This window comes from Otolemur garnettii, unplaced genomic scaffold (genome assembly GCF_000181295.1).
Source record: "Otolemur garnettii isolate 467f Iridium unplaced genomic scaffold, OtoGar3 scaffold00002, whole genome shotgun sequence".
NCBI classification, from domain to species: Eukaryota; Metazoa; Chordata; class Mammalia; order Primates; family Galagidae; genus Otolemur; species Otolemur garnettii.
This window is the reverse complement of record NW_003852397.1, coordinates 22345613-22368375: the sequence shown is the minus strand read 5'-3', so window position 1 is coordinate 22368375 and position 22763 is coordinate 22345613. Positions and strand designations below refer to the sequence as shown.

The 22763-nt window shown below is 36.6% G+C and overlaps 1 protein-coding gene across 1 annotated transcript in view; it reads left to right on the top strand.

Moving 5' to 3' along the window:
* The window catches only part of THEMIS (thymocyte selection associated), a 200730-nt gene that overhangs the window by 87025 nt on the left and 90942 nt on the right, over positions 1-22763 (top strand). Inside the window, exon 4 of the mRNA XM_023512802.1 lies at positions 19590-20638. Within this exon, the coding sequence (XP_023368570.1) occupies positions 19590-20638 (1049 nt within the window). The remainder of the gene's footprint in view (positions 1-19589; positions 20639-22763) is intronic.

Below are 22763 nucleotides of genomic sequence, written 5' to 3'. Positions count from 1 at the left end.
ATATTCTCTTCCTGTTACTAGTGTTTAATACGTTACTAATGTAAAAATGTAGTCTCCATGATAAAGAAAAATATTAGGAAGTGTTTAAATGAAGTATTTGCTCTTGGAAACTCTTGCCCAGAATCCCTACTATAGGCCTGAAATCCTGCTAAGCCTCACTACACAGTTAATAATTTTTCAAAAATTATCCCTCTGTGAAAAATAAAACTAAATAACAGTCCCAAACTCTAACTAGTAGCCTTATATATGTCATTTTTTCAGTATATCTCTGCTTTTCACAAGAAGATAAAATTTATATCAATGAAGTAAATGGAATGCATAATATTTGGAAATGGAAAAGCGAGTCAGTTATTTCAATTTGCTTCAATAAGCCAGAGGTCTTGACCATTAGAACCTTAAGTAGTGTTATTTATTTATTTATTTATTTATTGTAGTAGTGTTATGTTTTGACATCTACATTGACAATTATTTTTTCTGTAACTGAATATTGGAGTTGTACAGCTCCCTTTCCTATTAGAAGAAAACCTCAATGGCTCCCTAAATTTGTGTGTGTGTGTGTGTGTGTGTGTGTGTGTTTAGTTCTGATACATAAAACATCAACTCATTTTTATAAGCAGAGGGCTGACATCACACTTGAAAAGTGAAATCAAAAAGGTAGTATCTGCATATTCCACAATGGATGAAAAATGGATACCAGGAAAAAATACTTTGGTCTTTAGTATTCTAAGAGCAAAGGAAGCAAGTAGGGCTTAGGATCCACTGAAACCATAAGAAAATCAAGAATGAGGGTGTTACTTCTTTGCTTCCGGAACAGCCATTCAACATAGAAGCAAGTCAGAAGAGAGCCACCAGGATGATGTTAAAAGGAAACTCCAGGGCAGCATTAGAAGTCTCTTAGATGTCTCATCTACTTTCTAAAAATATCTTTTTCTCATCTAGTTTTAAAAAATATCTTCAATATTTATCAAAGTCAAAAGGTCAAATAGTAGTAAAAATCTATAACAGAGTTATCAGTAAACCTTGGCCCCTGGATACAAGGGCTAAATTTTTCTCATATTCTGCTACTCTGAGTAATATTAACCTTTTAATTTTCCTCCTGCTTTCTGGCACGTTTCCAAATAATAAAGAAATATTGCTGTTTTTCAAGTCATTGACTTTAGATAATGACTACTGACTTCTACATATGGCAATGAAGACTTAGTTATTTTATACTCTTGCTTTCCCTCCCCCATTCTCTCAGTATATCATACGTTATGGTTAAGCATTAATGTTTTCATTATTGTGACAACTTACTGCTCAATTAGTGATGTATAATTCCATTTTCCCATAATTGTTTTTTTTTTTGTTAAGATGATCTTATTGTTTTCTTTGCTTGGTTTTCTTGAATCCTCTCCTAAGTCTTGGAGTATTCCCCAAAATCTCCATAATAAAAAGGCTACTCAATGCAATTTTCCATAGACACTAAATTTGCAAGAAATCTACCTTTTCTTTCTTTCTTTTTTTATTGTTGGCGATTCATTGAGGATACAAAGAACCAGGTTACATTGATTGCATTTATCAGGTGAAATTTCTTTTAAATTGTGTCCTGCCCCCAAAAGGTGTGTCACACACCGTGAGCCCCCTCCTTCCTTCCCTCTCTCTCCTCTCCCCTTCCCCCACCTCCCACCATGTACTAGGTCATTAATTATCCTCATATTAGAACTGAGTACATAGGATTCTTGCTTCTCCATTCTTGTGATGCTTTACCAAGAATAAGGTGTTCCACTTTCATCCATTTTCATACAAAAGATGTAAAGTCTCCATCTTTTTTAATGGCTGAATAGTATTCCATGGTATGCATATACCACAGCTTATTAATCCATTCCTGGGTTGGTGGGCATTTAGGCTGTTTCCCCATTTTGTAAATTGAACTGTAATAAATAGTCTAGTGCAAGAGGCCTTAAAAAGTTTTTTTATTTCTTCTGGGTAGATGCCCAGTAATGGGATTGCAGGATGAAATGGGAGGTGAAATCTACCTTTTCTACTATTTTTTTCCCAAAAGGTACTCCTGTGGGAACTCTACATTTTCATGTCCCGGTTGGAATTTATACCTTTCTAGGCTGAGCACAGAGGTACGGTCCTGGGGCTTCCTTTTAATATCACCCCAGTGGCTCTCTTCTCTTATTTCTATGTTGAACAGCTGTTCCAGATGCAAAAAGGTAATGCCCTCATTCTTGATTTTCTATGGTTTCAGTGGATCCCTATTCCTACCTGCTTCCTAAGGAAGGTGAATGGGATATTAAGTTAATTAGAGAAGGTTCACCTTTGAGAAATCTGTGTTCTACATGCTCATAAGATTGATGGTTTGGCTACTTACAGATCCCAGGTTGAAGATAATTTCCCCTCAGAATTTTGAAAGCTTTGCTTATTTTATCTTTATTCTTTCAGTATGTCCTTTGCAAGGTTATGTAGGTTATGTATGAGATCAGACAATTAAGTTTGCAAACTCCTCCTAGATAAAGTGTTACAGACCTCATTGTTGAATATCACTAAGGTCATCTTTGACATACTCCCCTTGGGAAGCTGTGCACCGATGCCAGGGCCTCATACATCTTTTGAAGCATTTTTTCTAGAATGAGTTCTGAACTTAATTGTCAGACTTCATAGGACAACAACTCTGATGGTCATTCCAGAAAAAAGAACTCCAAAATTACTTTGAAGGGTGGACAAGGTGCTGGCATGGGTGCAAAGCTTCCCAAGAGGAGTCCTTCAAAAGTGACCATCATGATATCCAGCAATGAGGTATGTGGCACTTTTTTTAGGCTGAGTTTATAAACTTAAGTGCCTGCCCTCCTACATGTGTGGCATTCTGAAGTTTCACAGATATATGTTTTGTGGTGAGTCTTTTCTTTTATTGTGATGACAGTTTTCAATCTGAAAATTCAGTTTCTTCATTTTGGAATTAGTTCCTTGATTATGTTCTCTCAACTATATCTTCCCTTCTCTCTTTAACTTCTGATCTCATGTTGACGCTCCTGTACTGTCATACTCCTATGACTTTTTTCCTTTCTATTTTAAGTCTCTTTGTCTTTGGTTTACCTTTAGGGAAAATTTCTTAACTACATCTCCAACTGTTTCAATAAATTTTTAATTTAAGCTATCATATTTTTAATTTCCAAGAGTTATTTCTTTAATCACTTTATATATTTCACCCTATACTTGTTTTAAAAATGTAATATCTTATCTCTCTCAGAATATTTTAGAATTTTTTAAAAAGTTTATTTTTTTAAGTTTAGCCCTGCTATTTTCATTGAATGCTTTTATCAATGCTTGGTGATTACTTGCCATTTGTCCATATTTACACCTGAGGGATTTTTCTTATACTTACAAGTGAGGGGCTGTTTATATACAAGTTCTGTATTTGTGAATTTTGGTTTCATCATGCTGGTTGTTTATTGAGGGATTCTCTAAATTCGGGTTCTTTAAGTTTTTCTCCTGGGACTTGTCCAGTTTGACCTGAGAAGATTCTTTTTGATATTTTCTGGGGGTTTTGAAACTATTGGAGCTCAGAAGGGAGCTCAGATTTAGAGTTAACTCCTTTGCTTTTAGCCTCATGCTTCTCTCAGCTCAACTATGCCTATTTCCCCAGGTTCTGAGGTCCTGTGTACACTGTTTCCTGCAGAGAGAGGTGAAAGGGGTGGTTACCTATCTTCCACAGATTACAATAGAGGCCTGGGTTTAACCATTCTTCAGACATTCAAATAATCCCTATGTTTTTAGCCCTCTAACTTCCTTAAACTTTCAGAAAGGCATTATATCTTCAATTCCTAACCTTTCTTGTCCCATAGGGGCAAGAAAGACTTACTTTTCAATGGATTCTGTCTCCTTAGACAAATAAGCATTCCTTTTTCTCTTCTGCGAAGTCATTTACCATTCTTCCATCTATTTTCTGTCTTTATTTAGATTAAGGATTACAGATGTCTTTTGGATTCGTTCAACTTGTTTTAATATACTTTTTTATCTTTTTACCTTTGTTGTAAATTTGAGGCAAGAAGGGTTTGGAAGGGAATATATTTCACCCACAAACCTCACTACCTACTTAAATTAATCCTAGCCAGAGATTTATTTGCCTGAACCTACTACATGTATAATCTCTCAAAGGATGGGTTGCTAAGACTGCAAATAACAAGTATGATTTATAAATTTAATGTTTTTAGCAAAACATAAATTTCAGTAATTCATAAAAATATCAGAGTAAATTTTTGATGTATTCATTTTTATCTTCTCAGTGCTTGAGATGGAGTGAATGTTCAATAGGTATTCAGTAAGTCAAGTAGATGAATGATATAGCAAGTAATATATTCTCTATGCATACACAGAGGGTGCCAAAAATGTATGCACATTTTAAGAAAGGAAAAAATATATTAAAATTGTATTACTCAGTGTGTACTGACAATGAAAGATGAATACAAGTCATGTTTGAGCACCTTTTATAATTGTACAAGTCAACTGTGACTTAAGTGTTACAAATTCAATGCATTTTTTCCCTTTCTTAAAAGGGGGATACAATTTTTTTCCTAGCACCCTCTGTATATTTGTAATGCACAGTACAAAGCTCCTATTTAGATGACAAGAGGATATTTTTTACTCACCATATCTAAATTTGATTTATTATGATGAGACATTTAAGAGTTCAATAGCTAAGGAGAATACAGACTTTATGACACCAAGGCTGGTATCACTTATATTCATATAACAGGTTGGATTTTTTATTAGTGATCCTTCTCTTTTTTCTTTTTTTTTTTCTTAACTTTAAAAATCACTTTATTGTAGAGTTCTCCTTTGTACTTGGCTACCTCCTTTTTTTTTTTTTTTATTAAATCATAGCTGTGTATATTAATGCAATCATGGCATACAATGTGCTGGTTTTATATACAATTTGAAATATTTTCGTCAAACTGGTTAACATAGCCTTCATGGCATTTTCTTAGTTATTGTGTTAAGACACTTATATTCTACATTTAGTAAATTTCATATGTACCCTTGTAAGATGCACCCTAGGTGTGGTCCCACCAGTTACCTCCCTCCACCCACTCTCCCCCCCTCCTCCTCTCCCTCCCCCTTTCCCCCATATTCTTGTGCTATAATTGGGTTATAGCTTTCATATGAAAACTATAAATTGGTTTTGTATGAGGACTGAGTACATTGGATACGTTTTCATCCATTGTTGAGATACTTTGCTAAGAAGAATATGTTCCAGCTCCATCCATGTAAACATGAAGAAGGTAAAGTCTCCATCTTTTTTAAGGCTGCATAATATTCCATGGTGTACATAGGCCACAATTTATTAATCCATTTGTGCATCGATGGGCACTTGGGCTTCTTCCATGACTTAGTAATGATGAATTGGGCTGCAATAAACTTTCTGGTACAAATATTTTTGTTATAATGTGATTTTTGGTCTTCTGGATATATACCTAGGTGGCCAATCAGTTCACCCAGCACCATTTGTTAAATAGGAAATTTTTTCCTCATTGAATGTTTTTAATTGGCTTGTCAAAGTTGAAATAATGGTAAGTATCTGGGTTCATCTCTTGGCTCTCTATTCTGTTCCATACATCTCCCTCTCTGTTTTTGTGCCAGTGCCCTGCTGTTTTGATCACTATCAATTTATAGTATAGTCCGAGGTCTGGTAGTGTGATTCCTCCTTCTTTGTTTTTATTTCTGAGTAATGTGTTAGCTATTCAAAGTTTTTTCTAATTCCATATAAAATGAAGTATTATTTTTTGAGATCTTTAAAGTATGACAGTGGAGCTTTAATAGGGGTGGGATTAAAATTGTATATTGCTTTGGGTAGTATGGAGATTTTAACAATGTTGATTCTTCCCAGCCATGAGCATGGTATGTTTTTCCATTTGTTAACATCTTCAGCTATTTCTTTTCTTATAGTATCATAGTTCTCTTTATAGGGATCTTTCACATCTTTTGTTAGGTAAACTCCCAAATATTTCATCTTCTTTGGCACTACTGTGAATGGAATAGAATCCTTACAGTTTTTCAGCATGACTATTGTTGGTATATATAAAGGCTACAGATTTATGAGTGTTGATTTTGTAACCTGAGACACTACTGTATTCTGTAGTAGAATCCCTGATGTTCAGATATATAATCATATCATTTGCAAAGAGTGAAATTTTGATCTCTTCTGATCCTATGTAGATACCCTTGATTGCCTTTTCTTGCCTAATTGTGATGACTAAGACTTCCATTACAATGTTAAAAAGCAGTGGAGACAATGGGCAACCTTGCCTGGTTCCTGATCTGAGTGGAAATAATTTCAATTTATCTCCATTCAATATTATATTGGATGTGGATTTGCTGTAGATGGCCCCTATCAGTTTAAGAACTATCCCTACTATACCAATTTTCCTAAGTGTTCTGCTCATGAAAGGATGCTAAATATTATCAAAAGCTTTTTCTGCATCAATTGAGAGAATCATATGGTCTTCATTTTTTAATTTGTTTATGTGATGAATTAGATTTATGAATATTGAATCAGCGTTGAGACCCTGTGGGATAAAACCAACTTGGTTATGATGTATAATTTTTTTGATGTGTTGCTAGATTCTGTTTGCTAGGATCTTGTTGAATATTTTTGCATCAATATTTATAAGTGATATTGGTCTATAATTTTCTTTTCTTGTTGGGTCTTTTCCTGGTTTGGGGATCAAGGTGATGTCTGCTTTGTAGAATGTGATGGGCAGTATTCTCTCTTTTCCTATATTTTGGAAAAGGTTGAGTAATATAGGTATTAGTCCCTCTTTAAAGGTTTGGTAGAATTCTGATGTGACGCCATTTGGTCTTGGCTTTTCCTTTTAGGGAGATTTTGTATAGTTGATGCTATTTCAGAACTTGAAATAGGCCTGTTCAACATTTCCACTTCATTTTGGCTAAGTCTTGGAAGGTGGTGTGCTTCCAAGTATTGGTCTATTTCCTTCAGATTTTCATATTTCTGAGAATAGAGTTTCTTATAATATTCATTAAGGATTTTTTGAATTTCCAAGGAGTCTGTTGTTATTTCATCTTTACCATTTCTGATTGATGAAATTAGAGATTTTACTCTTTTTTTCTTGGTTGGGTTGGCCAAAGGTTTATCTATCTTATTGACCTTAACTTTTTGATTTATTGATCTGTTGTATAATCCTTCTGTTTTCAATTTCATTTAATTCTGCTCTAATTTTGGTTATTTCTTTTCTTTGCTGGGCTTGGGATTGGAATATTCTTCCTTTTGCAGTGGATTGAGATGTTCCTTTAAGTTGTCAACTTCCTCTCTTTCCATTCTCTTGAGGAAGGCTTGCAGTGATATAAATTTCCCTCTTAGGACTGCCTTTGTGGTATCCCAGAGGTTCTGATAATTCATGTCTTCATTGTTGTTTTGTTCCAAATATTTGGTAATTTCCTTCTTAATCTCATCTATGACTCAGCTATCATTCAGCATAAGGTTATTTAGTTTCCATGTTTTTAATGAGTATGCAGATTTCTGTTGTTAATGAGTTCAACTTTTATTCCATGATGGTCTGATAAGATGCAAGGAATAATTTCTATTCTTTTAAATTTGCTGAGGTTAGACTTGTGACCTAAGATGTGATCAATTTTGGAGTATGTTCCATGGGCTGATGAGAAGAATGTGTACTCAGTTCTGTTAGGATGAAATGTTCTGTAGATGTCTGTTAAATCCAGTTGTTGAATGCTTAAGGTTAAGTCTAAAATTTCTTTTCTTGGCTTCTTTTTGGAGAATATATCCAACACTGCCAAAGGAGTGTTAAAATCTCTGACTATTATGGTGCTGGAGGAAATCAAGTTGCTCATGTCTGTTAGAGTCTCTCTTATAAATTGAGGCACATTCTGGTTGGGTGCATAAATGTTAAATGAAATCTCATGTTGAGTGTTAATCTTAACAAATATGAAGTGACCATCCTTGTCTTTCCTTACTTTTGTTCATTTAAAGCCTATTGTATCTGCAAATAAAATTGCAACAACTGCTTTTTTCTGCTTTCCATTTGCCTAAAATATAGATGACTATCCCTTCACCCTGAGACTATATTATCTTTTAAGATAAGATGAGATTCTTGTATGCAAGAGATATCTGGCCTGAGTTTTTGTATCCAGTCAGCCAACCTGTGCCTCTTTAGAGGGCAATTTAAGCCATTCACATTACTTGTAAATGTTGATAAGCCTGATAGAATTTTGGGTATTGAGTTTTCAAAAGTCCAGTGGACATTTTTAATCCTTTGGCCTATTTGGAAGTTAGACTTTAATCAAAGGTTTCTGAGTGAGTTTACTTTTGTGGTGGAGGATTGAGCTGGTCATTATGGAGGATAGGTCTGAGAATATCCTGGAAAGCTGGTTTAGTTATGGCAAATTTATTCAACATGTGAATGTTATTATTTAATTTCTCCATATAAATGAAACTCAGTTTCACTGGATATAAGATCCTGGATTGAAAGTTATTTTGTTTTAGGGGATTAAAAGTCAATGACCACCCTCTCCTAGCTTGAAAGGTTTAAGCAGAGAGATCAGCAGTCAATCTAATATTCTTCCCCTTGTAGGTTATGGTTTTCTTACGTCTGGCTGCTTGCAGTATTTTCTACTTCATTTTTACTTTGGCAAAGGTAATTATAACGTGCCTAGGAGATGTCTTATTTGGGCTGAGTTGTGCTGGGGTTCTGAAACTGTCTGCTATCTGAATTTCAGAATCTCTTGGCATGTCTGGAATGTTCTCCTTCATTATCTCATGAAGAAGAGCCTCTGTGCCTTTCAAAGCCACCCCATTGCCTTCAGGAATTCCTATAAGGTGAATATTAAGTTTTCCTTGAATTTTCCCAGAGCTCTCTGAGAGAATGATCCATTTTTGTTCTTCAGTTCTCTTCCTCTTTGAGTGGGAGCATTCAAAAGCTTTGTCTTCAGCATCAGAAATCCTTTCTTTTGCCTGCTCCATTCTGTTACTGAGGGATTCTACTGTATTTCTCAGATCTTTGAGGGCTGCAAATTCTTGTCTCAATGTGTCAAAATCTTTGGTAATTTTGTCTTAGAATTCATTGAATTCCTGAGACAAGTTTAAAAATGATCCTTGAATTTCTAACTCCAACTTTAACTCCATTCTATTAATCTTATTTACAATCCAAATTCTGAATTTGATTTCTGACAACTCAGCCATCTGTTTATGGGATCTTCAGCTATGTCTGCCATGTCATTCCTTGGGGGAGTTAATCTACTCTGGTTATTCACGTTACCAGAGTTTTTCTGCTGATTCTGCCCCAAGATTATTTTACACCATGAGCAGATGAGCAGATAAGGTGAAGTTGGGTTGGGGGCTCCTGGAGTAGTGATTAATCAGCCCTTTGCCCAAGAGCTGGGACTGGTGTCTGTACCTTTTCCCCTAGAATCTTGCAAAGAACCTGTACAGTGCTATGGCCTGAGAAACTGGGGACCTGCTGGTATGGTGGGGTTAAGTGGCTCTGTCTTGTTTTCAGCTGGTCTCTGTTCTACTCTAGTGAATCAGTTACTCTGGGTTGAAGTCTCAGCTGTGGAGAAATACCAGCAACTAAGTCAACCTGCCCCTCCATGGGTAACAACTAGAAAAGGAAAATCAAACCTTCCCACAACCACACTTCCAAGGTATCACTTTGGGTAGTCCTCAGATGATTGGCCCAGTTCAAGAGGTCCAAATCAATTGTCCCAATTAGCACCTGTCTCAGGTAGGAGAATGAAAACATCTCCAGTAACTAGATAACAGGGGTCTGCTGGTAGCTCAAGTATGACTCACTCTGGTGCTCCCTGAGGTCAGAAGGACCCACCCAACAAAAATTAATCTGGGAAGGTTGATGCCTCCTGCCCCACCTTTCACCTCTGTCATACCCAGTCACTGGTAACTCTACAGAGCTGTGACCCAGTTCCCTCCAGTGAGCAGATGCTCCAGGGGTTTTCACCTGCCTGAGTCACAGGGATATCTCTGTCTCCTTGGCCAGGCTGCCACTCTCTACCACTATCTAGCAGGGGGAGCTGAGGCCTGGGGTGCTTAATGGAGGCTGGGGGGATTCACTCAGTTCCAGCCCTGCCTCTGATTGATGTTGCTGACAGAACAGAACAATTTTGCAGAATTTGTTTCTGTTGCTGCTATATTCCCCTGCAGATCAGATGCTGTTTGAGTTCACAGAAACTGCAACTCAGCCCCAATCTGTGCTGCTGCCTAGTGCTGGCAAGTCTGTCTCAGCTGCAGTCTTTGTTGGGGTGGGCGTGGATAGAGCTCACACTCAACTCGCAGCCCAGCCTTCCTGTCTTTATCTCAGCTATGATTCCCTGAGGGCCAGGTGCTTCTTAGGCTCACTAAAGCAGTCTTTCTAGCTCACCCTCACCCTAGGAGTATGCTGTCTCTGTGCGTGTCCCTGCCTCGCTCCACCCAGGCAGGTACCGCCTCAAGCATACCCTTTACTCATGGGGCCTGTGTTTCCATCCCAGATCTGTTCTGCCACTGGCTGCCACCAGATAAGATGCCCGGCTTCTGGTTGCCCAGAGAGTCAGGGAGTGTCTCTTCAAAATATCCCCAGGGATGTGAGCCCTATTTTTCCTGACCCTGTTGCTACTGCTCTGTGCTGCAGGGCTCCACCTCTCCCTCTCCCATATGGTTCCCTCAGTTCACCATCTTCTCCCTACTCCCATGCCGAAGAATCAGCACAGACCAGCAACAGCCCATGCCCTGTCCACAACTCTCGAGAAAATGCCCAATAATCTGGACTCCATAGGGGACAGGCTTCCAGAGTGAGAGTGGAGGGGAAAGCTGGGAGTTCAGAATTGCAGGTAGAGAATATATACAGAATATATACAGAATACATACTCTCTCCTGGCAGGAGAGTGCCATGACACATTTGTAAGTCCTCTCTAGGGAAGGAGTTCTGGTTTTTAGAGGGTCTTTCCATGGGATAAAATAGGAGGGGATCTGAACTATGCTTGCTTATTTGTATGAGTATACTGTGAGCAATTCTCATGGGAGAGGGGACTCCCATCTGCTTGGCAATGGATTTTGTACCTATTGTTTGTTTCCTTGGGGTTGCAGCACACCTCAGCAGGGTTGATGTGTGTTCTTCAACCTTCTCTATTGGCTCAGCTCCAAACCATCATCTTACTTGCTAAACTTTTGTCCTTTAACTCTCCTTCTGGATGTGAGCCTCTGTGGAAAGCTAGCTTCAGTCAGCCATCTTGCCTCTGCCCTGCCAGTAATGCTTTTCTTAATGTGTCCATGAAAATACTGTGAGCACATGATATTTGGATCCAGTGGATACTCTAGTCAGCTTCCATTTCGTTATCTTTTTTTAGGATGATATCTCCCCCTGCCCCCAAGGCCTGTTTCAGTTTTTGATAGGCTGATATCTTATTGCTAATAGAAATATCAAACAACAAGCAGAAGGTACATATTTTCATTATGTATATATATGTATATTACCAATTATTATATTTAGTCAGTTCAGTATTCTCCATAGAAACAGAATATGTATAAAAATTTATTATATTAAATAGACATAATCATGTACTACTATGTATAAGATGATTTGTTTATTTTAAGGAAATGGCTCATGCAAGTAAGGGCACTGAAAATTCTAATTTGGTAGGACAGTTTTACAGGTTGGAAACTCAAGAATGAGGTAATACTGCAATCTTGAGGCAGAATTTCTTTCTGTCTGGAAAACCTCAGTTTTTGTCCTTAAGACCTTCAACTGATTGAATGACACCATTCACTTTTCTTACATTTTATGAAATAAGTGAAAATGTAAGAGACACAGTAGTTTTACAAATATACCCATATCAAATGCAAGTATATTCATTTTTAATGACTCTTAATTTCTCAATGAAAGTTAATGATGATTTTTCCTTTTAACTACAAATTTAGACAGCAATCCAAAGGCATTCGCTCTGTTTAGAAATATAAACAGCAGAAGAGCCAGAAGAGACATGTCTACCCAAATGGAATTTTACAGTGTAGCTTCTCTTAAGTTGAAATGAAGTCAAATAAATAAAAAAATTACAGAATATTAATAATGAAAATTGTGATCTAATAATTTCTGAAGCAAAATTTAAGTTAAAAGTGTAGAACAAGGCAGAGCTCAGAAATTATAAATAAGTCTAATAATGGCCCTTCAATAAAGAATATAATACAAAAATCTAACTAAAGAATTCATTGAATAGTTGAGAGATGGAAATGAAGCTTATGAAGTACTTTTAAGGAAAATAAGTGTAGTCTTGGAAATAAATGACAAAGAAATCAAACTTAGAAAGTAAAAATGTCCAAAAATATATAAATTATTATTAAATAATAACATAGGAGACATTTTTAAATTATTATTTTTATTATGGAAGCTGGGTAAAACTGTAGAGCTAAAATTTACAAAACTTGTTTAGAAAAACATATATAAGAACAATTATCTTGCCCTTGAGATTGAGTAATACTGTCTCAACAGTTTTGCAACCTTGTACATGTACTAATTTAGATCTAATTACAAAGGATGGAACCCCATTTGCTGAGTTGGGACTGCGTTCTAGACTTGAATATTAAATTAAATATTAATTGTTGTTCAGCCCCAACTAAGCATAAAGATATTTCCCTACATTCTCTTAAGATAATTGTTAGTGGGGGCTGCAGTATTCAAATGTAGTTAAGAGAATTATCACAGTGGGAAATGCAGAAAAACACCAGGTTGTGATTAACACTCATCTTAACTATGAGGGACTTTCCCGGAAAGAGCAGACACAAACATAGTGTTTAGTGAAATGACTCAGCAACATACAGAGGAAAGGCAATACTGACTGCCTTTTTATGGAAAATGGAGTGGATGTTGTTTTTCACAAGTGCTCCCTTTGGATACCAGAAAACATACCCAGCAAGGATAACTTATGTTCACCTAGAAAGAAATTTGGAGAAGGTTAAACTAAGTTTTTATAAATACATATTGTTTTTACTTCTGTTTAGTTTGAAACAGAAAACTTGTAATAAATACCTTTAGGAGTGTTTCTCTTACTGCGAGGTGCTGTCTTTGTTTTGAAATCAAAAAGAACTTTTTGGACAATGACATTTTCTAATTTAGCTTACACTATAGCCTTTTTTATGGGGAGAGGATTACATTTTTCCAATTGTTAAATAACAAATGCTTATTTAAAGAATTTGTAACACACAACACACACACATAACCGTGTAATGGTTTTCCTCCTATATTTTAAAATATTTTTATAAAGCACATAACTTATTGTCTTATAAGAAAATAGTCCACAAGTATTGGTTTCTTTATCTTGTTCTAAAAAAGATCCTTAGATATAATAATATATATCATGAAAATTAGTGAAACATACTCCACTCAAAAAATTTGAGAATGTCATTGCCAAATTCTAGGTAAGTTTAAACAAATAATTTTTATTTTTAACTTTTGACTACAGAAAATGTAAAACATATGAAAAAGTAAAAGGAATAGTCTACAAAATGAAAAAGGGTTTATTTTAATGTGTTAACAGACATGAAGGAATAATATATAAAATTCAAAGTTTATACTAAAATAAGTAGGCACGTTAAATTGCTAATAAATTGATTATCTATGAGCTTCATGACAGTTAGTAGAGAAACGTAGATTCTTTGGCCTCTTCTCTGATTGAACTATTAAACTACTCTGCCAAATTCCTAATTTTAATTTGGTATTTTTAATCCAAATATTTTGGATCTTTTCTTGAAATAGTTGTATTAATACATTTCTCAGCCTGGCATTCAAAGGATCAATTTATCTTCAAGATCTTACTTTCAGTTTGTCTCTGTGTTCTAATTTAAATCTCAAGAGGGTAGATTACTTGTTATTTATTGACAAGACTCACTTTTCATCTTTGTCATTGATCATGGTGTCCTTGCCATTTGGGATAGTCTTTCTCCTATCCTATCTCAGTCTATAAACTTTTTCCATCCTTAAAAGACTCATGTTATGGCTGTGACTTTCATGATATCTGTTTTTATCCCTATTCACTAACTAGATGTGCTATTTCTTCTCTTTTTTATTTCCTATTGTAGTTTTAACTGAAACTTTTCTACGATGCCATCTTCTCTTCTCTTGTAGCCTATCAAATGTACTGTAAGATAAAAATTGGTTGTTCTCCTAGAGTTTGCCATATACATTTACAACTAATATAAATTCACTTTCAAATAACATAAATAAGTTCATGGGTAGTGAAGTTATCTTATATCTAAGTATTCTCAATTCCTCTATCCCATCTCTTATGACATTGCTGTTCTTCATTTCACTGATCTGTGAGCTATAAGCACCCAAAATATTGTGACTATTATTATTTTCAGCAAGTTGATGTCTGGTAGATGAATTAAGGGTAAATAAAAATAGAATATTTTACTTTGGTTTCATTTATTCCTTCTCCAACATTCTTCCTTTCTTTATGTACATCCAAGTTTCTCTTCTATATCATTTCTTTTTCTCTCAAAAGCTTAAAAAAAAAATATTTCTTGCAACACATATATCTGGTAACAAATTCCTTCAAGTTTTGTTTGTTTAAGAAAGTCTTTATTTCTCCTTTATTTTGAAGGATAATTCTACTGGGTACAGCATTCAAGGTTGGTGGTTTTTTCTTCCAACACTTTAAATATATCACTCTGTGCTCTTTTTTACATGGATTTTGATGAAAAGTCCAATGTAACTCTCATCCCTTTTTCCCTGTAGTAAGGTGTTGTTTTCTCCTCCCTCTTCCCACCCAAGTTCAAGTTTTCTCTTCATTTGTCTTTGCTTTGATACAGTTTGAATATGATACTTAGATACAGATTTTTTGGTATTTATCATGCTTAGTATTCTATGAGTTTCATTAGTTTTTGAAAATTCTCAGTCTTACTACTTAAATATTTATTTTGTCCCATTCCCTCTCTCTTCTCCTTCTGGTATTCCCAGGGCAGTTATGTTACTTCTTTTGTAATCATCCCACTATTCTTGGATATCAGTCCCATTTTTTTTTCATTCTTTTTCTTTTGCTATTACAAAATAAGTTGTAATAGCAAACAACTATTGTTGGTTTGGGAAGTTTTTTAAGCTCATTGATTCTTCCACAGTGTTCAGTATCTTATAGACCCCAATAAAATCACTTTTTATATCTGTTTCTGCCTTTTTAATTTCTACCATTGCCTTTTGATTTTTCCCTAGAGTTTTCATGTTTCTGTTTACATTACTCATCTTTTCTTAAGTGTCATCCCTTTTTCTATTATAACCCTTCCCATGTGAATCATTTTAAATTCTGTTTTCATAATTCCAAAATATCTGCTATATCTAACTCTACTTTTGATGCTTGCTTTGTCTCTTCAGACTGTGCTTTTTTGCCTTTTGACATGTAATTTTCGTAGAAAGCCAGTCATGATGTTTGAGCTAAAGAAACAGAGGTAAATAGTCCTTTCAGTGTAAAGTTTTTGGTTTATCTGGGTAGGAGTTAGGTTGTGCTTATTGTTTGCTGTAACTGTAGGTGTCAGAGGCTAAAATTTTATGCATTATCATTATTTTGTCCCCCCTGTTGACTTTGGCTAGAGATTCGTTTTTTACGTGGACTCTTAAATGCCATTCTTTCTGTGGTAATCCCCTAATATATAGGAGCACCGTTGATGTGGTTGTAAGGTGTGTATGGGGGAGCATTCTATAAATTTGTATGAGGTTTCAGTCTTTTAGCAAGCATATGTCTCCATGCTATGACCTTCGTAAGTGCTTCTCAGTTTTTTCTCCCCTTTGTGGGGAAACAGAATAGCTAGCAGGAGCTTGAGATGGGAATTCCCTTTCCCCTATGTGGAAATCTAGAAGAGATTGGAATTAGGTATTTATTTTTCCCCATGTAGAAGGTTAGAGGTGGTTGGAGTTGGGTTGCAATAAAATAGCTGAGCCACAGGCTCAGTGAGTCAGGCACTGGCCGCATATACCGGAGGTGGTGGGTTCAAACCTGACCCAGGCCAAAAACTGCAAAAAAAATTAAAAAAAAATAGTTTTCTTTAAGGGCAGACATTTTTAAAGGAGAACAGAATACATTTCAGAATGGTCACTTTTCTATTAATCTTGCTGAAAACAAGATTTTTCTTTACCCTGAGAACCTTATAAGGCTCCTGAAAACAAAACTCAGGAGGGAGTAGGAGGCCCCCAGGAGCTTTCTCTCCCAAGCTAGACTGTGCTTCATCTCCAGCAGTGATTTTTACCCCTAGTAAGTTTTTGACTCTGTATTTATCATCTGTCTAGTTTTTGGAGTGATGGCTTACCCCTATGACCTCAATTCTCTAATGAATCTAAGAAGACTGTTAATTTTCACGTCATGTACTATTTCTCTGTATTGAATCTTCTCTTTAGGTATATACATAGTGTTTTGCTAATCTCTTTTACTAAAGAACAAAATCATGGATAAAAAAGACTTCACTTTACCCATTTTTTTCTATCTTAATATCACTAATATTTTGTAGAAATTAAATAACACAAGTATTTATTGTATTGAATAAACCATTGACTAAAACAAATCGCAACCCTGAAAGATATGTTTTAAATGAAATATATAATATGTGCTATGATATAAAATGGAAATTTTTATGCTTTTATTGAGTGCCTACTATATGCCAGCCACCATTCTAAACATTGGGATATATGTATGAACAAAACAAGCAAAGATCCCTAACCCAGGAGAATATATGTCTTAATTTGAGGAAATAAACAATAGACAATTATCATAATAAATAAGACAATTGTATGAAGTAATTGAAAATTAAAGGTGACATGGAAAATAGAACAAAGGGCAAGGGTGGTTGCAATTTTAAATATAGTACTTAGGGATGGTCTTGCAGACCATAAATATTTAAGAATATGTGAAGAGGAAGAATTAGCCATAAACTTATCTGGCTGAGGCTGTAACAAGCAGAGGAAACAGGCTATGCAAAGATCTGATTGGCATTGAGGAAGTTGCAGAGACAGCACTGAGTTAGAATGTGGCAATGAAGCTGCAGATGAGATTCATGGAGTACCAGGGACCAGAAAGGACTTTGGCTTTTATCCTGAATGAAAAGGACTATACTTTGGGCCTATGAACAGAATATAGACATACTTCATTTAGAACCTAAAAAGAATCTTGGACTACCCTATTGGGATTTGAGACTGTTTAAAAAACTATTATAGTAAAACAGGTTAAGAAATAATGTGACTTAGACCAGAGCAGCCTTGATGCAAGGAATTTCAGGTGTTAGGGGGGAAAAAAGGTAAGTATGTCTCGGAGATTTATGCACTAAACAAAGAGAAAGGAGGTCTGAATAATTAAGCTGGGAAAAGCAACATATAGCCCCCAGTTTGGGGGAGGAAGATCAGATTTCAGACTGGCATGTTAATTTTAAATCATCTCTTACATGTCTTTAGATACAGAATTATTGAAGATAGGTTATAACTGGATACAGAGAACTGAACAGAGGTGAGATAGACTGGCTCAGAAACCTTCTCTCATAAGATTAAAGTCCTCCAAAGATAGTAAGGCTATTCTTAGCCCATAACATTCACCAGGAACAAATGTAAATTGGAACCTAGCTTGCTTGCACTGGGGCCCTGATTTTCTGATGGATCAATTCAAAGCTCCCATGAAGTCCTTGATAGCAGCTATTCTACCTTTTTCTATCTGTTCCCTAAACTTGAGGAAAGCTATGATGCCATTCTAAAACTAGCTGTAGGTAGAATTCTTAAACCTAGTTCATTTTGATTTAAATAACCAATATTTTTGTTTCTAAAATTACCTTGGCATTCAGAGTAACCTGTGGTGACAATGTCAAAAGTTAGGGTATGCTAAACATTATGAGTTGATTAAAGCAAAAAATATCTTTTTCAGCCCCCCTTTTTTCCTATAAATGAAAACATTTTTACAGTTTTTACAGACCTTAAGCCTACAGACCTTAAGTCATTGATTTTTAAATTTTTCTTTTAAAGAAAATAAAATAATACCTTTTAATGCTATGTTCTTCATAAATCCTATAATTATATGGAATGTATAAGTAATATGACACAAATTATAGCATTAGGGATTTCAGATGCTACATAAACAGTTAAGAATATCAAAAGTAATAACACAATGGGGTGGCACCCATAGCTCAGTGGATAGGACGCTGGCCACATACACCCAGGCTAGTAGGTTCGAACCCAGCCAGGGCCAGCTAAAGTCAACAATGACAACTACAACCAAAAAATAGCCAGGTATTGTGGCAGGTGCCTATAGTCCCAGCTACTTGGGAGGCTGAAGCAAGAGAATCACTTAAGCCCAAGAGTTGGAAGTTGCTGTGGGCTGTGATGTCACAGCACTCTACTGAGGGCAATGTAGTGAGACTCTGTCTGGGGAAGAAAAAAAAAGTAATAACAAAATGTTTCCTAAAAGGAAATTCTGTTTTCCTAGTCTTCCAAATTTTTCATTTTCAAAAGCATAGAAGGAGGGAAGAATATTGATAAAAGGATGGCTGGAGATATTGAGAAACAATGCTGGGTTATGAAAGTGCTATAAAACTTGTATTAGAAAATTATCAAGGAAGTATAAACTATTATAAAATCCTATTAGTATTAATGTATAACTTTATTTTTAATTCAAGACCATTTATAATGATACTATGTGGGATAGTACTTGGAGAATAGACAATGATTTCAGGACAATATTTTAAGGATCTCTGTGGTCCTAAAGAAAGACTCCTGGTGATACATGAGGTGAAGAATACATTTGTGAGCACCCACAGTTTACCCGGGGCTCCCAAGTGGCTCCTCTGATTGGAATCCAACCTTCACCACTCCTTCCCTATCTGGGTATAATATAGCACCAGTGAATAAAGAAATAACTTTGACGATGCATCTTGGCATTCATTTCCATCTAGTAGTCTTAAATCCCTTACATCTCATGATTTTGCAATATTGTTTTATCTCAGATGATAGGATTTTGGACAAAGAATGTATGCCCTGTGTTAACCTTGTACATGAAAGGTCTTTGGTAAAGTACGAGAACTTTCTTTTATGATCATTTTATATATAAAGTCTGGACCTCAATAACATGGCTTAAGATGATCTAATAGTATAAAACTTTGCACACATACATCTATATAGGCTGTGCCCAGGATGCTGTTGGAGGAAGTTATCACAGACTCTTACCTACTCATAACTTATTTTGCCTTATCCCAGAGAGTGCTAGGAAATCTTGTTGGCTGCTTCACATGTATCTATATTCAGGTATGTTATATATGATAAAACTATAAACATAACACAGCAGTGATTAGAGCTGGAATCAGAAGAGGGGTTACCTTCAATATAATAGCAGTGAAGAGTCAATAATTTTAGTGAATGTCACAATGCCCCAAGATCCTGCCTATTTCTTAAACTGTGTATGGGCTCCTGGATGTTGGTTTTATATACAATCTCTTTGATATTCAAATTTGACAAAAAGGAATGGCTCCCATAAGAGAAATGTTATGTTATAACTATGGTACCAGACAATCTCACAGCAAACACTTTGATTCACAAAATATCATAGTCTCCTTTTTGTCCCTTTCTTTCTAGTTCGAAAGGATATCGTTCGCATTCTCCCCAGTTTAGATGTTGAAGTCAAAGACATTACCGACTCCTATGACGCTAACTGGTTTCTTCAGCTGTTATCTGCAGAAGATCTTTTAGAAATGAACAGTAAAGAGTTCCCCATAGTGGCTGAAGTCATAGAAGCTCCTCAAGGAAACCAGCTGCTCACAAGCATTTTGCAGCCTGGGAAAACCATCGTGGTTCATAAAAAGTTCCAGGCATCGAGGATCTTAGCCTCGGAAATTAGAAGCCATTTTCCTAAAAGACACTTCTTGATCCCCACTAGCTACAAAGGCAAATTCAAGCGGCGACCTCGAGAGTTCCCAACAGCCTATGACCTAGAGATAGCTAAGAGTGAAAAGGAGCCGCTTCATGTGGTAGCCACCAAAGCCTTTCGTCCCCCTCCTGGTGAGCTGTCATCTGTGTCTGTCGGGGACCAGTTTCTAGTGCATCACTCAGAGACCACTGAAGTCCTATGTGAGGGAATAAAAAAACTGGTGAATGTTCTGGCCTGTGAAAAAATCCTCAAAAAATCCTATGAGCCAGCCCTGCTCCCTTTGTACATGGAAGGAGGTTTTGTGGAGGTGATTCATGATAAGAGACAGTACCAGATCTCTGAGCTCTGTAAACAGTTTCGCTTGCCGTTCAACGTCAAGGTGTCTGTGAGAGATCTTTCCATCCAAGAGGACATTTTGGCTGCTACGCCGGGACTGCAGTTGGAGGAGGACATCACAGACTCTTACCTGCTTGTGAGTGACTTTGCCAACCCTAGGGAGTGCTGGGAAATCCCTGTTGGTCGCCTGAATCTGACCGTTCAGTTAGTTAGCCACATGTCTGGGGATACAGGATCATGTCTAGTGAGAACCCTGGTGGAAGAGATCACGGAAGAACAGTATTACATGATGCGGAGATACGAAAGCTCTGACTTACATCCCCCGCCTCGACCTCCCAAACATCCCGCAGCGGAGGACAAAAAGTTAACCCTGAAAACCTCAGCAAAAGAAAGGACAGCAGCTCTGCCTAAATCTCCCAAGGTAAGGCTGTGAGTTTGCCGTTTTCTTTTAGAGGAGATGTTTTTCAAGTCCTTTCTGAAGTTTTTTATCTTTTTTTTCTTACTTTTCTTTCTTTCATGCCATATTTGAAATGAGCCTTTCTGCTACACAGTGGATGAGTGAACATCAACAGAGCATAAGTGTTGCAGCATTTTGCATTTTGATGCTTACCCAATAGATGTGTCATGAAGTTGATATTGAATTGGAAATAGCAGGGGTGACATTTGGATAGGATGACCCAAATCGCCTTTTCAAGGGGTTATGGTAATTAAAAATGTTTTATCAGGTGCTTCAGGAGCAAATCTCTTTGATTTTGGAAGTGCTGTTCATGTTTTCTAGGTAGAATTATTTTAATACTTCATCCAGGAAATGAGCATACAATAAACTCCCTTCATTTGGGGGGGGGTTTACTGGTAACAGGCAGCTATAACACACGTCTTCATTTTGTTTTATGTGTGGAAAGATGTAAAAATATCTTGGCAGAACTGTGCGTGAGAATGTGAGCATCTGTCTACATTTTGCTGATCTTAAAATTGTAATCTTTAACAGTTCTATTGCAAAACAAAATCAATAAAATTGCAGACAGTATGAGGTCGTTACAGAATCAACAACTCCATAACCAGTCTAAAGATTGTGGAGCAGGAGTGGTTCAGCTTCATTTCTACTTGAGGTCTTTGCCTCTTGAAAATCGCCTGCAAAGTGCTCTCCCTTACACCATGATGTGCAGGGCATTTATCCTGCATGGTTCTATGGCATGTGGAGGGAGGGCATTTGGCCTGGCAGATGTTGTGCTAGCAGCTTAGGGAAACAAAGCAATTAGTAAAACAAAGAGACGCCATCTTCACTCTCTATGCTCAGAAATGATAGCAAAGCCTGGGGCTTCCAGTACATGGATATGGAAATACTTTTGGTTTTACATATCAGAGATGGTATTCTGATTGTACTGCTGGGGAAATCCAGTAAGGAGCTCCAAACTCATTTTTAGAAAAAGAGAAAATCAGCAGAAAGTCCCTTCTCAGAAAACGATTTTGAAGGAGCCATTTCAAATAATACAACAGTTTCCAAATAATGTCGCTGAGCAGGTTGTTATTAATGTGAGGAGTGTCTATGACATCTTGTTTAGCCTATTTATATCACTGAGATGAATAATATGAAAATGGAATGCCTTCCTTGTTTTTAGTGGTAGGCAGAATAATCCTTCACCATGCCCAAAGATATCAATGCCTAAATTCGCAGAACCTGTGAATGTGTTACATTGCATGGCAGAAGAGACTTTGCACATACATTTAAAATTAAGTGATAGCACATGTGAGAAGAAGAAGGCGTCAGGCCAGGGCCAACAAGACACAGCTGGTCTGGTTGGTTTACGTCCCACATGACCTTCATCTCATGTCTTCCATTCCTGTTTTGTAAATTTAGCTTCAAGCTAAAAATGTGTATCTTTAGTAGTTTAGGGAGATTGATTTGAGAGATTAACTTTGAATTGGAAACGTTATAATAGGTCATGGATTATGCTGATTATTGTTTATTATGCGGCATGGGTTATGCTGAATATTGTTCATTACTGTGAGAGAGGATACCTGAAAAGGGTGAGGTCTACGAGAATAGGTCTTCTCAAGGAGACCACAAAGATACACCTGCAGGGTCCTCTCCATGGTGACTCAGCTCTTAGAATTTGTAAACTTAACTTCTTGGAACTTCAAAGGATAGAACAGTCTTTAAGCTACTCTGACTGTTCATCAGAATTACTGGCCTTCTCGTAATAAAGCTTGGTGGACCTATCACCTATGTCAGCCTATTGGCTGGACAGGGACAGGCAGCCAGACCCTTTGTGCAATAACATAAGGACCGCAGAATGAGAAGATTATCATGAATGACCCAAGTAGGTCCAGTTGAATCATGAGAGCCCTTGAAAGAAGTTCCCCCATTGGGGTGAGGGTCAGAGGAAGAAGTGATTAGGCAGGAATGATCAGAGACACAACACAGTTGCCTTTGATATGGAGGAAGGGAGTTGTGAACCAAAGAATCCAGGTCCTCCACAAGCTAGAAAAGACAAGGAGACAGTTTTTTTTTTTTTTTTTTTTTTTGCAGTTTTGGCCAGGGCCAG